Source organism: Alligator sinensis, unplaced genomic scaffold (genome assembly GCF_000455745.1).
Source record: "Alligator sinensis unplaced genomic scaffold, ASM45574v1 scaffold28_1, whole genome shotgun sequence".
Taxonomy (NCBI): domain Eukaryota; kingdom Metazoa; phylum Chordata; order Crocodylia; family Alligatoridae; genus Alligator; species Alligator sinensis.
The window spans coordinates 500,002-512,303 of NW_005842133.1; the positions used below are offsets into that span (position 1 = coordinate 500,002).

Consider the following 12,302-nt stretch of genomic DNA (forward strand, 5'->3'; position numbering starts at 1 on the left):
GTTGAGAAGAAATACTTGGCAAAGTATAAAGCGGTTATGGAATTCAACTAGGGAAAGGAAAATGGTGCACTGTACATCAACAAAAGTGAGATGTACACAACTGTTGCAGAGTTTCCTCAGATAAGTCACAGACATCTAAAACCTTAGGGCATTTAATGCAAAAATGAACAAAGCACCAGCAAAAAAATACTTTGGGGAACAATCTTGGATATAGTTTAGATGGCAGTATATTAATTTGAAGAAACTTTTGTCAGAAATCTTCACCAGATATGCAATGAAATTTCTGGGTTAGAGAGAGGACAAGGGCACAGGCACAGACACAAGATAAGGGGTGAAGGAGTATAAATGTGAACCGGAGGTTTCTACATTTCATGTAAGTGCCCTAAACCCAATAGCTCAGGCTCTCTCTCTGGTTTTCCATTAAAAAGTATCAATACTATCCTAATGAGGAAATGAAAAAAATGCATGAATTCTTAAAATTTCATTTTTCTGAAAAGCTTACTAGTAGTATATACAACCTGGTGGGGACATAAAACAGAGGATACCTTAAACCAAGTTTCCCTTGATATTAATCTGTGATCTTTTCAAATATTCAAAAGGTTTTCAACCTTAAGCCCCAATTCTCTAATAGCCCAACCTATACATATCTTCTCTCAACTCCAAGACTGGGTCCAAAACCCATTCCTGATTGAACATGTCAATAGTATACAATGAAGCCAGAATGAAGCATCCCCTCACTTCAAGGACAGAAACATATTGGTAAAACATAAAAAATTAAAAAATAAAAATAAATAAGTTGCATGACATTTATTTTGTAATGTTAACATTAATATCTGTAGAAACATTTTATTGTCAGTACAAAAGTTAACAGATTTTAATACTTCCCCCCCCCCAATTTTAATACGTAAAGCAGTGTAATTTGCATTCATATCGCATGGCTATACCAGTGTGAGTGGGTGTTTTGAAAGTAAAAACACAATACTTTATTTTAAATACAATTGAAAAAATGCAGCAACATTTTGTTTGACACCAGCTCCATGCCTGACATTATGGAATGATTCCGAAATATATTCTGGAGCCAGCATGAACTAATCCCTTAAAAAGATGGTAATATTCCAATGGCAAATTGTCACTATAACTTTTCTCTTTAAACATAAGTTACAATACAGGACCATCCTGAAAAGATGCTATTAGGCCAAAAGATCTGGAATCTATTATCAAAATCAATTAAGACAATACCAGTTAATTTGATGTATGTGCAACTCAAGTGTAGAAGCTCAGCTCCTTTTAAAGCAGTACTTTCTGCTATGGTTATAGACAACTTAATGTCTTTCTTTACTTTAGAAACTCATTAAAAGCACTCCTTTTTTCAAAGAGTAATGGTGCTATTTTGGCCTTGGAAGTTCTATTAAACTTTATTACTTTAGTGATACCTACTTATCAAAGATAGAGAAAATAAGATACCTTCTTGTTAAAGGATTTGGTTTTGAGAAGAACAATCATCTGACACTGAAGTTTAAAATGCAAAGAAATCAAAAGTTTAATTCCCAAAATTAGTTATATACTGTAAATATTTCTTTTTTTTTAAAAGATCTGACAACTAGTAAAGTCTGAGCAATATATCTACTAGTTCTCTGTGCTGCCTGCATAGAAATGCCATTTAAATTACAAAAACAACAACAATCCTATAAACGATTAATTGTTTTGTACATTACCAATTAGTTAATAAATTAACGATATACCATTTTCCCTGAAAGCAAAGTATTTTCCACCTTTGGACGGTGAAAATTAAGAAATTCGGTGTAAGAACAGCATTTAGCAAATAGCTGTTAAAAAAGAGACTAATTTGCTAGGTGGATTGGCATCCATTTTTAAATCAATACAAAAAATAATTCATTGTAAATATAATATATATATATTTATACATATTTTGAATATATTTACATACATCCAGCACCTATATACTGCATTTGTGCTCTATAAGTGGGTGCCAACATATATTTTCTCCAAATTTTACAAAAATAAACAAGAAAGGCAGACCCAGAGCTTGCCTTAAGTCCAACTGGTCCATTGTACAAATAAAGTCTATTATGGCTTAAAACAAGCCAGAAAATTGATGCAGTTAAGCGAATCTATACATGGCCCATAAACATTCTTCTTCTTCCAGAATATTTTAGAGTTCCAAATTATATAATTCTTTACATAAGTTCTGACTATTTTCCTCCAAGTATTTTTTTCCCTTATATATATCATATGTACAAACAGAAACATAGGGGTCCTGGAGAAAAGATCTTTTTCTTCTTGTGGTAGGTAGGTCAGCGTTCTTGTCTCTCTGTTCCTCTATGGAATAAAAATAGTTTCTTTTCATGTTTTAACACTGCCATTTATATGTTGGTACTTAGGTAGACAAGGTTCATAAGGCATTGGATCAGGAGAAAAAACAGAGTCATCACCTGAGGAACATGAACTCCTAGTGTCAGGGTAACTGGGTGAATACTGTTCAAGGGGTCCACTGAGATCCAAGTATTCCTGGAATGGAAGAAAGAAAGAATTTCTTAAATATATGGCATAAAGGTTAATGTGTTATTGGTCAATCAGTCTGTTTCATGGACCAAAAAAAAAGGTCTTCAAAAGTGACCATTTTCTTTATCGCTGATAAAACCAGAGATCATTAGGGAAACTTGGGGGTGGGGGGCAATGTGGAGAGAGAAAAAAAAAAAGGAAAGAAGAAATGTCAATTCCAACATCAGCATTAGGCACATCAGTGGAAATAAGCATGCTCACCACATCAAACGAGGAATTTTCGCTTACAATGATAAAAATGAAATTTTATACTAAATAGAACCATTTTTCTCTAGCACATGGTAATGATTTGGAGAAGAAAAGATGCTTCCAATGTTATATTCCTTTGGTCAATTTGTGTATCTGTTTTATATAATCTGATATTAAATTTATATTTAAATATGCAGTGACATGCTTACCAAAAGAACTAAAATGAAAAATCAAGAACACAACTTACTGGACCTGGGTTTCTCTATAATTTTTGCTATTTTGTGTGCCTGTACACATCCTAGAGTAGCAATGACCAAACCAGCATTAAAAAAGGAAATAATATATGTTTAATCCAAGTTTTGGGTTGAGGGACTTTTGCTAAAAACAAGAGTTTTGGCAGGAGAATAAAGCCATTTCCCTCTTGAAATGTTCTCTCTCTTTCAACTTCTAACAGGCAGCTGTATTCATTTAAATGCAAGTGCTTCTTTGCTAAACCACAAGTTATGGTCATACTGATGAGACATGTCTTCTGCCTCAGTCAGTATGTTATAGCGCTTAATTTTTTTTTTTAATGACTTGATTAAAATATTTTAAAATCAGAAATGCAATCATCATAATTATATCTTAAAATACCAAGACTTTATGCTCATCATTTTAAGTATGGGCAACAAGAAAGGCTTTAAAATATTTTTCAAATGCAGTGGATAGCAAAATACCTCACCAGTTTGGAGCCAAGGCTACTCCATACCTTACAGGCAGGGTTTGGGTTTTTTTAGGTAACCTGTATGACTGTCTGTGGAAGCTTTTGATTCATATGGTTACGTTAGGGAAATGGCTCTAAGGGTTGAGAATGGTCAGGTCATTTCTCCTGCAAATGGTGCAGGAACAGCTGGAACCCACAAGAGCAGAGATAGGCAAAATGCAGACCGCAGGCCAAATGTGGCCTTCCAAGTGGCCCATGGTGGGTCCCTTACCCCCACCATGCCCAGGTGCTGGGGGCAGCCTGGGTTTGAGTGTGTGTGGCCAATCCCACTGCCCCTGGGTATGGAGATGCCATCTGGCATGGAGCACAGTCTGTCCTATCCCCACACGTGGCTCTCGGGCATGCTGGGAACTGTAGCCCATGGGGATGGGTGGCACAGTGGCAGGCTGCGGGCAGCACCATGGCCAGACTCAGCTTCCTGGCAGCCTCTATGGTGGCAGCTCCTTCCGGCTGTGGCTGTCAGTGTCTCCACTGCCCTGGCACTTCAGCCTGTCTGCCCCATACCTACCGCAGGGGATGCCAGACGGAGTGGGAGGGGTCTCCATGGAGAATGGCCCAGGACTATCGTGGGTAGGGTGTGCTCAGCCAGGTGGATGGGATGAGCAGGATGGGCAGGCAGGGCAGTTCAGCAAGGACAACACGGGGCTGGGGCCTGGGGCACAGCTGCCATCCGTTATCTGCATGTGCCTGCAATGGGCGCTGGTTCTGGACGTGTGGGGAGGAGATCGTGGCTCTGGCCCCATTCCCTGCATGCGCCTGTGATGGGCACCAGTTCTGGACATGTGGGGGAGTGGATCGTGGCTCTGGCCCCATGCTGTCACCACCATTGTAGCCCTGGCCTTGCCTGCCTGTCCCACTCCCAGATGCTGCTCCATGCCTGCCTGCGGCCCCATCCCATCTGCCCAACTGAGCACAACCTGCCTGCGGTGGGCCTGGGCTGGTCTCCTTGGAGACCCATCTGTCTGCTCCACCCAGCATCTCTGGCAGTGGGTGTGGGGCAGACAAGGCCAGAGCTGGAAAGGATCAATTGGTGGTGTAAACAGCCATGACAGGGATCAGCACCCCCACTCCTCCCACTGGCCCTCAACAGCTCACTAAAACTTCTCAAGTGACCCTCCAGCCCAAATAATTGCCCACCCCTGCTCAAGAGTGATCATTATCTTGAGATTTTCTAACATATAGTTTGGCAGATCTAAAGGTATAAGTGAAACATCTGAGACAAGATTCCATCTTCCTTATGCCATAAAGGACCAGAGGGGAATAAAAGCACTCCCTGCAAGGAGTATTCCCGGTGCAGCAGGGTAAAACATAGTTATGAGGCTGCCTCCCAAGGACCTCCTTTGCAAAAGACTGCGTGGAAGGATTGTGGTAGTGGTGAGAGGAGCCTGACATACTGCACTGTGGGAAACAATGTCAGCAGCAGATCCCGGATGTGCCAAGTGACGTGTAGGTGCCCTCACCCTCCCCAGCTTTGGCTGTGCCATGCATATGCAGCAAGCACTTCCCTCACTGCCTACTCAGCATGGGCTCCTGCCCACACTCTGAGCTAAGCAGCTGATCAGGGCAGAGTCTGTTTGGAGCCTCTGCTTTTATGTGGCTCCAGAGCCCAGGGGATGGACCCTATGGCATCTCCCTCTCTGCTAAATTAAGCAGCAGGGAAAAAGGAGACAAGCAATGGGGGCAGTAGTTACCCCCAGTCTCTGGAGCCACGCATAAACAGGGGCTCTGAGCAGACCCCCACAATACTGAGTGCTCACGTGTGACAGCTAAAGGGGGAGAGGAATAACTGTATTGCCACACCCCTTCTGGATCCACCCCTGAGCACCGTACTCCATGGGGAGCTCGGTAACTAAGATAATCCTGAAAACTTGTTAAAAGTTACACTGAAGGCCTATTAAACTCCTGAAGCAATGCAGAATTTGGAGGAGAAGGAAGTGTAAAGATCCTCTATCCCGTTGGCGATGCGTAGGGGGTGCACATGTACCCCCTGAGATCACCCATGCACCCCCGGAAGCGCCAGCCACAAAACTGGAAGCGCTGCCGGAAATGCACTTCTGGTTTCCCTGCTGGCTCAGTGATCAGCTGCTCCCCCAGTCAGCAACGGGCTGCTGGGAGACCCCCCACATCAGTGATCTAGGGCCCCCCCAGACTTCGGAGGCACCAGTCACCCGTGCGCTATCCCTTTGGTTAATACAGAATCCTGCTCTGTGCATTTTAGTACTTAGTCAAAGACCCAACATTTAAATAGTCTCAGGTAGACGCTAGATCACCTCAGATATGGCGCTTCTGAATTCTTATATAAATCATGCAGAAAGAGACTTCATCTACGTGAATGAGAGTCCCAAGAAAAAGTGCAACAGAGAGGGAAATTTCTAAAGCAAAAGTAATTTTCAATATAAAACGCCAAAATCTTTTATTTTCAAAAATAAATGTCAAAACAATTTTGTAGCGCCCCCATGAACAATTTGACAAAACTGACACAGATTCACAAAGCAGTTTGTGTTGCCGAACCTGCATTTTTTCACTGAAAAATGTTACAGCCCAAAAAAGAGTTTGCTCTACTTCAGTCTTTTTCTTTTGCTCTTAAAAATCTGTGCTAGTAATGTTGTGACTGCTGTGATTATCCTTAGAAGTAGCTATGCTTAAACAATAAGAGAATTTTACATATACATGAATGAATCTATGGCTTGATACAAGGAATAGGTTTTCAGGCCTTTAAAATATAAAATCATTATGATTTTTAAAAAAGTCATACACCATTTTTGGAATGGGGGTAGAAGGTGTCTTAGTAAGTGGATGGTAATAACCCTCTGGGATTTTGTTCTCTCACAGACAAATATTTCAGTTAGCCTAATTCACCCCCAGACAGATAATTTAGAGTTCGTCATTTGCTCTGCTTTCTTTTCTGTCTTAGTTACTATGGCTTAAAATCAAATTAAGATAATAAATCCAACATACCATGAACTTTGCGTTGCTCCCCAACATGAAACTAATGTTGAAATATAAATATTCACCCTCCCACCTACCCCTGACATCTCCTGGATGCTGATATGCTGAAAATCTTATGAGATGCATAGATGAGTAAATGAACATGCTTTAATATAGGTCTCTGTTCTCTTACATAAATCAGTGCGTACAGGCAGAAAAACCACCGTTTCATTAGGATACATAATTTATCTGTGTGTGACCCCAGAGGAAAAGTGACAAATAGAATTATAAGATAACGGGAACTGAGTTTCATATTTAATAAGTTACATCTATCTCATAAACTATATGCTCTGATCTGCTGCTTAAGAGTGAATAATTTACACACCTCATTAGTTGTGAGAGTGAGAATTCGATCCAAGTCTTCTACCAACTGCTTAAAAGTGGGTCTCTGTGAAGGTACTGCATGCCAGCAATCTCTCATCATCATATAGCTGCAGAAATATGCATTTCACTGAGTTAATTCACCTCATACATCTTAGTTAGACCGTCATTTCATTCACAACTATTATTAATCATCTGATCGTGTGTTCTAGTAGTGCCTAAGAGCCCTAGTCATGGAACAGAACCTAAATGTGCTAGGCGCTGTACAATACTTAAGATTCAGCAACTGTATGATATTTCTTTCTTTTTCTTTTTTGCACTACCACAAGCAACAGTAAAAATCAAGAACCTACATCACAGTATTTGGATTCTGATTCAATAATGCACCTAAACACAAAAGTGTTTTGCCAAGTTTGGCTCCTTGGTCTTCATGCAAGGTAACTCTTGTTCTTCTCTACTAAAAGTTCATTGTAATACCTTTTATTATGTTCCACCTGCAGGGATTAGCCAGGAGAGAGTAAAGGTGGCAAATTTATCGATCTGAACACAAAATGATGCAAGCAGAAAGTCATATATAAACACAACATTTATGGATTTGGGCTATGAGAGATTCTTTGATAAATATGGTATCGCTTTCACGCCCCTGCCCTCCATTGACTATTTATAGATAACATAGAACTATGTTGAACAAATGGCCAAGCACTTTATACTGCACTGTAACAGATCTGGAAAAAGAGTGCAATATACTATAGATAAAAGAACACACACATACAGAGAAATAGATCATTATAGGACTGACTTTACCGGTGACTGTAGATTCAAAATTCTGTAGCAGAGGCATGTAGCATTAACTCTGCAATCCAATATTTTTAACCCAAGCAAAATATTCTGGGGGCCAGAGCGGTAGCTTAGAGCAGGGGTGGGCAAAATGCGCCCGACAAGCCATTCTATCCGGCCCATGGGGCCCCTAAAAAATTTAGAAAATTAATATTTATCTGCCCCTGGCTGCCTGTCATGCAGCCCTCAATGGCTTGCCAAAACTCAGTAAGCGGCCCTCTGCCCAAAATAATTGCCTGCCCCTGGCTTAGAGTCTGTGCTGGCTACTGCCCCAAACCTCTGACTTCCTAAAGCAGTAGTTCTCAACCTTTTCGGACTGAAAGTGCTCCTCTTTAAACTCAAGGAATTCCTCCATAATTTTCTGTGAACTGAGTGGCACTTCATTTCCAAAACTTATTTAATACAAAGTTTACATCCTTACAGTGGGGCTGGGCAATGGGAGCAGAGAATGGCCAGGCAGTGATAAGCCTGAGACTGCGCTTAATCTGTTTATATCCTCACACCTTGTGAGATCCTTCAAAGGATCTTGTGGCACCTGGGTTGAGAATCACTTTAAAGCTGTGCCTATGACTGAATCGCTGATTCTTCAAATCAGAATCAAATCTTCAGATTCGGCCGAACTGAATCAGAACAGTGATCCGAATCAATGAGTCAAATTGTTGTCCTCCGAATCAGGCCGAATACGAATTGAATACTGCCCACTTAAGAGGTTGGATGAACACCTGTCTGGGGTCGTGTGATCCCAGCATGTGCTCCAACCAGTGACAGGGGGTTAGACTAGATGATCTATGATGATCTTGATCTAGATGATCAAGTCCCTTCTGACCCCTAACTATTATGAAACTACGAAACACTTTGCACACCCCTAATATATACATACACACACACACACACACACACACACACACACACACACAGATAGATATTCTTTATCTAAACATTATAGATAGATATCTATATCTATCTGTGTGTGTGTATTATATCTACATATAATATAATAACTTTATAATTATATTGTTATAATATGAGAGAGAGAGAGAGAGAACAATACATCAGCATTCACTGTGTGACAGTGCATTGTATGGGTACTGTTCTACCCGCTTACAGTGAATAATGGTTCTTACAGTTCATTGGTGCAGTTGGCAGGCTTATCCATTCTATGTCCTTCTTTAAGCAGCTTAAAAAGTTCCTCCACTGGAATTCCTGGATAAGGTGACCCTCCTAAAGTGAAGATCTCCCACATTAGCACACCAAATGACCAACTATGGGATAAAAAGGGAAGAGCACATTATTAAATTCCTCTTAAGAAAACCCTAGTCATGTTTGGAACTTCCTAGAGCATTGCTAGTTAAGGACCCAGCTCTGCCAGTCTGATTCACGCTGAGATCTTTCCTTGTATCCATTAATATCACTGGGGTACCTCGGTGTAGCAATAATGAGCATGGGAAACAGGTAGACCCAGCTAAGCAGCCTATCACTCTTCAGAAAAAGATGAAAGTTAAGCAAGAGCCTAACTTTACACATCTGATTTCAACAGGAAAAAACATGTGCTTAAAGTTAACCAGACTTTATTGAAAAGGGACCAACATAAGCACTTTCCTAAATGCCTTCCTGGTCTTTGTCTGGTGTTCTCCAAGCTCCCAAGTGGTCAAGTTTCCATGCCATTTGTGAGGAATTATATCCTTTGCCAAAATTATTTCTGACACATGCATCCAGTAAAGAAGCTCCAAAATTTTTCAATGAAACATTTCAGAAAAAGTAGATTTGTCAAAAAGCAAAATATTTCACAGGAAAGTTTTGCTCTTAAGGAACCTTGTGTGGAAAAGCAAGTAGGTTCAGTTTGGCAAATCAGATGCTTCAAAATTGAGACAGTCATTTGTTACACTGAAAAAAATCTTATCCATTTGCTTTAATCCTGAAGCTCCTCATGTATTTCACATGGTTCTTGCAGTCCTGTAAATCCAAGTAGATATGAAGGCACAAAACTTCAAGCATTCTGATCCAGCTCTTTGTACCTCCATATCCTCCTTTTTTAACCTTATATTAACATGCAAAACCTTTCCTACTTTTCATACTTTTGTTACAGTCCAGTCCTCCATGGTATCGCCATAAAAAAAAAAAAAGAAATTTCCATCAGTACTCAATAAAGCTCTTCTTAACTCAGCATTTAGGAATATTGTAAATCAGTTCTGAGCTTCAAAAATGACAGGAAAAAATGTTTTTTTCTGATAGCCCAAGCATGGGAACTCTGGTCTTAAAAAAAAAAAAAAAAATCAATCCCAGCATAAGGGATGTGAATATTAGACAGAAAATAAAAATACTGATAAGTGGAATAAACCTCAAGAGGTCATGTCAGCTAGCTTCAGAACGCACACTTAAAAGGGTTGTTCTAGCTTTAAAAGTTCTTTCTACTGCAAGGATTCTACATGACAAAAGCAATACTTCTAAAACTAAAACAAATGTTTTAAGTGAAAGCATTGTGTTCTATATATATCTTGCCTATTTTTAACAAAAATTTTGAACAAAAAAGATTCAGGACCATTAAAAAAATTGAAGGAAGTTCGAGCAAATTAGATAGGTGCTTTGTAGCTGCCTATCTGTAAATAAGTTCAAGAAGGGGAAACTTCCACATTGGCGGAAGGAGGTTAGCGTTTTCCACTTTTCGAGCGCTTTGAAGCCAGGCAGATTAGTAACAGAGCATTGGCTAGCAGTCTACCATAAAATCCTCACTTTCTAAGGGTGACTCCCGCTCTTTTATGAACATGTGAAACACAGACAGTAAACACAGACAGTTTAAGGTTAAAAAAAAGCAGGAAGAAAATATACATGAAGATTTTCAAAGCTGTCCCTTAAAAAAAAAAATGGCTGAAGTAGAAAGGTTAAATGATTAAATGAAGTTACTCACACATCACTTTGATGTGTGTAAACTCTATCGAACAGGGCTTCTGGAGCCATCCACTTCACAGGCAGCCGGCCCTGGCAGTAGAAAAGGGGAAAAATAAGAATCAGTACATTAAAACTGTAGCAATTTACAAGGCAGTTTCCATGATGGATTTGTAAAAATATTAATTTATTCTTAAACATAAATAACTAGAGGTCAACGGTCTGCTGAAACCACCACCCCCACCAGCTCACAGTTTACCTCTGTGCTATCAGATATCAGAAAACACAAGACTCTCCTCTCTCTAGCATCCTGGGATCAAATAAGTGGCATGTAAGTTCATGCCCATTTAACTCCCACATTGTCCACTGATGGGAGCAGGAGGAGGAGAGGGGTCAGTAGTCTAATGTGAACAAGGTCATTCCACATGGGTCCTCCATAAACAGATGTATGTTAATAAATCTTTAACAAACAGGCCAGTGGAGAGAGAAGTTGAACAAGCGAGGTCAGGGCTGTTGGATTTACTTGCTCCCCATAGGCCAAATCCCTGCATGGTGGGCAGAGGAACTACATAGGCCTGTAGCCTTTGCATTTCCAGCGACAAATCTGCATGCGATCTGGGATTTGTGATCTGGAATTGAGAAGATGTTTCACTTCCTTCACCACAACTGGTATGGGAGTGCCTGTAGAAAGCCTGGTGTCCCTGTGAGTGTACATGTGCAAGTTATTTTCACCAATTAACAATTTAAAGGAATACATCTTCATAACCAATTCTCTGCAGAGATGCAGCCAATTGCATCAGGAATTTTGAAAGCACTTCAAATGAAATTGTGGTTACTCAGGACTTCTGAAAAAACAGGTACAAGGTGTCTCATATTAATTAGCTCAAATAATGGTCTTTTTGGACATTAGGAACCTATCTGCTTTGCTGAAGGTCAGACAGCAGCAACAGCAATGTGGAAAATGAACACCGTTTTAACAGCTTTTCAACCCCCACTTTGCTGCCATTGCCATACTATGTTTACAAGTCTGCCTGCAATACAAGTCCAGACAGAAATATATACAGCAACATGCAGTAGCCAGGCACTATAAAGGAAACATTGTACTGTTTACTACACGTTTTCAGAGACCTTGTGCCTGATGCAAAGTGTATTGAAATCAATAGGAATCTTGCCATCCATTTCAATGGGCTGTGTCTCAAGCCCAGTGAAAAGTAATACTTCGTTTTATCACTTATAGAGAATTGCATAATACATATCTTCTCTCAGGTTATGTAGAAAGATAACCTTCGTTGCTCAATAAGAGGGGACAGAGACACTTATGCCCTTGATTACTATTTTCTTCTCTGTGATTAAAAGTTAGGCTGCTGTACAAGAAGTCCATTAGGATTAGAATCACAGTACTTCAAATGAATTATTTAACGAAACGCTTGGTTCCAACGATAAGAAAACCATCCACTTACATTAGTAGTCTTTTTGTAATAATCTATATTGTTGATGTCTCTGGCCAAGCCAAAGTCTGCTATTTTCATTACATTGTTTTCAGTTACCAAAACATTTCTTGCTGCTAAATCCCGATGAATGCACTGAAAAAGGAGGAGGGGAAAATTACTGAACAGAAGATACATAGTTTTAAAAAGTGAAATTATTTCTAACAAGTGGTGACATTTCTAATTTCTTCTACAGTTTAAAGGGTGAGAAAGTCATATAATTATGATAACATGATCAAGCAAAGGGCACA

General features: G+C 39.9%; 1 protein-coding gene across 5 annotated transcripts in view; it reads right to left on the reverse strand.

The window, feature by feature from the left end:
* Positions 1-801: 801 nt before the first annotated feature.
* The window catches only part of FGFR2 (fibroblast growth factor receptor 2), a 100,313-nt gene continuing 88,812 nt past the window's right edge, over positions 802-12,302 (reverse strand). For 4 of the 5 annotated variants that reach the window (XM_006025109.3, XM_025205887.1, XM_006025110.3 and 1 more), the window contains exons 13-18: positions 12,025-12,147; positions 10,587-10,657; positions 8,806-8,943; positions 6,849-6,954; positions 2,454-2,529; positions 802-2,340 (exon numbers count right to left, since the gene is read on the reverse strand). In XM_006025109.3, coding sequence (XP_006025171.1) covers positions 2,174-2,340; positions 2,454-2,529; positions 6,849-6,954; positions 8,806-8,943; positions 10,587-10,657; positions 12,025-12,147 — 681 coding nt within the window. In that variant the 3' untranslated portion in view covers positions 802-2,173. Of the gene's footprint in view, positions 2,530-6,848; positions 6,955-8,805; positions 8,944-10,586; positions 10,658-12,024; positions 12,148-12,302 lie in introns of all 5 variants that reach the window. The other variant, XM_006025112.3, reaches the window with a different exon arrangement.